This window comes from Atta colombica, unplaced genomic scaffold (assembly GCF_001594045.1).
Source record: "Atta colombica isolate Treedump-2 unplaced genomic scaffold, Acol1.0 scaffold47, whole genome shotgun sequence".
In the NCBI taxonomy this organism is placed as follows: Eukaryota; Metazoa; Arthropoda; class Insecta; order Hymenoptera; family Formicidae; genus Atta; species Atta colombica.
In genome coordinates this window covers 1,976,225-1,981,116 of record NW_017259536.1, presented here as the reverse complement: position 1 = coordinate 1,981,116, position 4,892 = coordinate 1,976,225, and the positions used below count along the sequence as shown (strand labels likewise).

Sequence of the window (4,892 nt, the reverse complement as noted above, 5' to 3'; positions counted from 1 at the left end):
TTATATATATATATATATATATATATATATATATATATTTTAGTAATATATCTAATTTTGCCATAACGCTTTACAATTGACTACTACAGCGATTATAAACTTTATAAATTCTTTATATATTCTCGTCGAAGATTGCAAATATAGCAAACGCTAGTTTTCACTACTATTACGCCAATATATATCTAATGCCTTATACATAGTGTCTCGGGCACTGCAAATTTGCTGTCGACTTTTAATTCTTTGGCAACTTTGAAATTAAGTCGATGGCATTTCTTTGTGTGTAATTTTTTAAGCTTTAACATTTATTTTGGCGATCAAGACATGAATGAAAAATCTAACTTAATTGCCAAAATTCTATAATTTTTAGGTCACTTGTAACTGTAAAATTGTTAATGCATCGAAGCAAATTCACTTAAATTTTTAATTTGGCCTCTAACAATTGTAATTCAGTATAGAATGCCTGAGACACCTCGTATACATTGTTTAAACTGTTCAAAAAGAATCTTTATTATATAGATCTTTATTATATGGTATCAACTTCTCTTTCTATTTTTAAATGTTTTATCATATTTTTAGTTACGCGAAACTGTTAATTATACATTTAAAACACCTATATCATCTGAAATCAGAGAAGTTTAAGAATAACTGTGTATTTTGTATTACACAAAAATCACGTGTTACAAGAATATATGAATCACATAAGTGTCGTGAACATCCAAAGTTTCTTATACTACCATTTGATTGCCATAGAGAGTAGGGAGAACTAAATAGCCGAAGAAAAAAGCCAGTAATTAAATTCTACATGAATTATGTGAATGAAGATCATGTTTGTTATTACACAGTAAAAAATAGAAGTGATTCCTTCATAGAAAAATAAGAAAAATAAGAAATAGATAATGCAGAATCTTCTTAATCATAAAATACGATCCCCCGTTTTATGAAGTTATCAGGATCAAATGTTTTTTCGATTGCAAATTTTCCGCTCAATCTGCCTTTCTTATCCAATTGCACATATGTAAATGTACTACTTGAATGATTGCTCCGCCTTTCTTTCTCGTTCATATATATTAGGAATAAGAGAGCAGAAGTACATCATTTGATGAAACTATAATCTGCTCAGAAAATAAAGATTATATAATACGATACTTCATAAAACGAAAAGTTAACTATAATCGATTCATTAATATTTTATATTTAATGTCTTTGTACTTTGCGAAATGCATTACAATATGTTGATTGTAATTACATCAGCTATAAAAATATTGAAAATTTAGATTAAACAATTTGAGTATCAGGTTAAATAGAATCCTAAAAAGTATAAAGTATAAGTACAATTGCCCCGTATAACTAATCATGATTCTTGAAATGCAAAATATGAAACATTGATTAGTATTAACAAATTATTGAATTATATCTCGTATTATTAATACTTTAACAACACAAAGTTTCTGCATTATATATTTCCTTGTAAGTACGATAATAAATTTGTGCTATAACTGGCGAAATAATGAAAATTTATGGTGCGATAAGATCCATGTCATGTATTAAGCTATGTCATTTGTAAAGTTCACGCAGTCTTTGTAAATATGTATCATCAGATCAGTTTCAAGTAAATTTCTAAATTTAGAAAATATATGTTTATATTTGTTTTATATGATTTACGTTGTATGATTACGTTGTATGACGTTAAAATAAAAATTGATGAGCTAGTGAAGCTAGTGTAAACCTTTGTAGATTATTATTAAAATAGAATGATAAATGAGCGCTTTCACTTTATACAATATATTAATGTAAATTACACCAATATTCCTACTAGACTACAAAATTGGAATCATATTTTCGCCTATCGTTTAACATCAAGCTATTTATAACTCATTGATCACTCTTCTAAATTTCATCAAATATTAACATCAATTGAACGCTTATTTCACTTTAAATGTATGTGGTTTTTAGAAACCAACAAGAGTAAAGGCAACATTTTTTAATCGTTCTTTTTACGAAATTATATCTATAAGTTTTCATAAAGTCGAGGTAAATATCTTTCGTCTGAGTACTTTCTCTCTACAAATCAACTAATCATTCTCAAAATTGAAAATGAGGAACACGCATTGCTAAATTTATACAACTTCACATCAAAATTGTATTAAATTCCACGTTCCCCTTATGCGCGCGCGCGCGCGTCTAATGTCTTGTAATAGTCTAGTATTGCTTTGCTAAATAGAAATAGGAAAAATTCGCGTATCAACATATCATAGACTTATTACAAAATTAATGATATTAAAATATATAATAACAAATTTGTCCAAGAATAATATTAAGTATAAGTAAATTTTTAATATGTGTGCCCTCAAAATATTAGACATCAAAATTGTCTATATAAATTTTATTATACAAATTAACGCAATATCACGAAAATACATTTTTAAAAATCTTCTTCTTTACCCTGAATGTGTAATGACAATGAAAGGCACACCGTATAGAACCGTAACAAGTGGTTATGAATGGCACAGATTTATCTATTATTATCATAATAAATTAAAAGGATATTTTTTAATTGTACGCTTATATAAACAGCTAATATAGAATTAATAAAAATTCTTAAATGATTAAATATTATGCAAGTTGTAAAAAGGAAGAGGAAAAGCGACAATCAATTCCACATTTACGAGAAACATATGAATTTGAAATTACTGCAGTATACCGTTTTTTTGTAAAACGATAAACATTACCACATCGTTGATTTAAATATACTGTCATTGGAAATGAAAAAATTTATTCATGCTGAGAAACTCGTTGTTTAACTGTATCCTAACTGCACTTTGCGGCATTGGCAAAGCCATTTAATAATACGTGCGTTTCGCTCGACGATACTCGGTGGATCATTTACCCTTTGGTTACACTCATCGTTACCCATGCCAATACTGCAGTTATTTTGCCACTGACTACCCTGATTCGTCTGATTAGTGCCGACCCAGGAGTAGAGACCCAATGCCGAGTCCACAGAGCTGACACTGTCGAAGAATATGGGCGACGACGTCTTGGAGTCAGGTTCCGTTATACGCTGATAGTTATCCGAGTCCAGTCCTAAACGGTCGAAGAAGTTCTCAAGCTGAGTCATCGATCGCGGCGGGCGAGAGGATACCTTGCTGGAACGGCCATTATCCTGTCGCCAATATCGATCGCTAATATCTGATTTAGATCGTAGGATCGGTCGACCGCGACCTTCCTTCCAACCATCAGAGAACCTAAAATCATAATCATATTATAACAAACGTTGCTGTGCTTAATTTCCTTCGGGTAGACAATAAGTTTTAAATCTTCTTTACAAACATCTCAAGTAATTAAAAGTGAAAGGCGTTTGAATACCTTGAATTACAAGTTGGGCTGTAATCTGTTTGACTATTGCTACTTTCAGATTCCGGACTGTAGTGCCTCACAACGGATGGCGGTGTTCCACCAATGTAGCTGCCTTTTCTAGATCGGTCTTTTTCAGTAGAATGTTGTGTGGACGCACCGCTGTCTCTGCGTATATGAGCCCAACAATCCTGCGAGAGATCGACGATGATTAAGACGATGATTAAGATCAAACAGATCTTACCCTTGGAATATATATATCTCGTCAAACTGTTCGTACCTGTATCCTGGGCGCTGGCTCGCTACGATGAGTACAATGTCCAGAGGAACCGCCGGAGTCTCTGGCTGTCGCCCCGTGGCTCAACTTGCTGGAACCCGATGACTTCTGTGTTCGTCCACCCGAGGATAACACGCTGCTCGCATCGCCGCCACCAGATCCCAAAGATCGCCTGATATGGCGGGAACTAAAAAATGGATTAGAAATGCACCACAATTGATCACCCACTTTACTTAAAATCAACTAAGTAAAATTGTTGGATCTATTGGCAATTTGTATCATTATTAAAAGTGGTACAAATCATTGACTCAAGCAGAATTCACTTACCTGCGATAACAAACGGCATCACGTTTAAAACTGTGATCCGAGTAATCTGAACTAGTTTCATAGTCCGGGCAATTGCTTGTGTTTGTAGCCTGATGATGGGCAGATGGCTTCGCGGATAATTTCGTGGATGCGCGCGGTGAGAGTGATGCTCGGCGACGCGTACTCGTGTGTAAATCTGGCAGCGACTTGTGGCATATCGTATTTTCCACCGACGGCGAGCTGTTTGACTTCCGACCGGATCTACCCGAAGTGTGCGAATGCGAGTTGCTTCTGCCAAACTTGAAACGAACATCTTGCGGCGCGCAATGCTGCGAAAAAATAAGGCAACGTGTAATGACACAACCAACGTAGTGTTCATTGATGAACATGTATATAAATTCCCTTGACAAAAAAGTGTATGTGTATGCGAACGCTGAGATGTATCGCACAGCTTAAAATAGTGCACGACTATGCGGAAGATGAGTGATGGTATTATAGCACGAAGCGAAGATCGATATGTCGTGATTTTTTTCTCACCAGAATACGGTCATCGTCCCGACAACCGGGCGAGAGACTTCCGGGCGAATATCGGAATTTCTCCTCTCGTGTCGGCACTCCGTTGCTCTGTGCCGTGCTCTGCGGCGGGCTGTCGGGAAAGAACATATTCTCCTTGCTGTCGGTGTTCAGCAGTCGACGCAGCTTTGTTTGCAACTCGCCCCCGGTACCGCTCGGGGGTCCCGAAATCGTCCGTCTTTGGGGAACCGGAACCAAACGTGGACTCTTCGGTGGCAGCGCGGGTGGCAGTGTTTGTTGAGGACTCAGAATCCCATCTACTGCAAAATTGTAACAAAAGTAAATTGTTACTGTATTTGCTGCAAAAGTGAGTAATTAATAAAATATAATTCATAATTAATAAAAATGTATCATTTAATTCTTTTGAACATGGTTTCAATTC

The 4,892-nt window shown here is 35.1% G+C and overlaps 1 protein-coding gene across 2 annotated transcripts in view; it reads right to left on the bottom strand.

Annotated features, from left to right (window-relative positions):
• Positions 1-2,763: 2,763 nt before the first annotated feature.
• Positions 2,764-4,892, bottom strand: part of LOC108691561 — a 32,299-nt gene continuing 30,170 nt past the window's right edge. Inside the window, exons 4-8 of one of the 2 annotated variants that reach the window (XM_018199352.1) lie at positions 4,475-4,770; positions 3,959-4,266; positions 3,635-3,818; positions 3,367-3,545; positions 2,764-3,245 (exon numbers count right to left, since the gene is read on the bottom strand). In XM_018199352.1, the coding sequence (XP_018054841.1) occupies positions 2,798-3,245; positions 3,367-3,545; positions 3,635-3,818; positions 3,959-4,266; positions 4,475-4,770 (1,415 nt within the window). In that variant the 3' untranslated portion in view covers positions 2,764-2,797. The remainder of the gene's footprint in view (positions 3,246-3,366; positions 3,546-3,634; positions 3,819-3,958; positions 4,267-4,474; positions 4,771-4,892) is intronic. The other variant, XM_018199353.1, reaches the window with a different exon arrangement.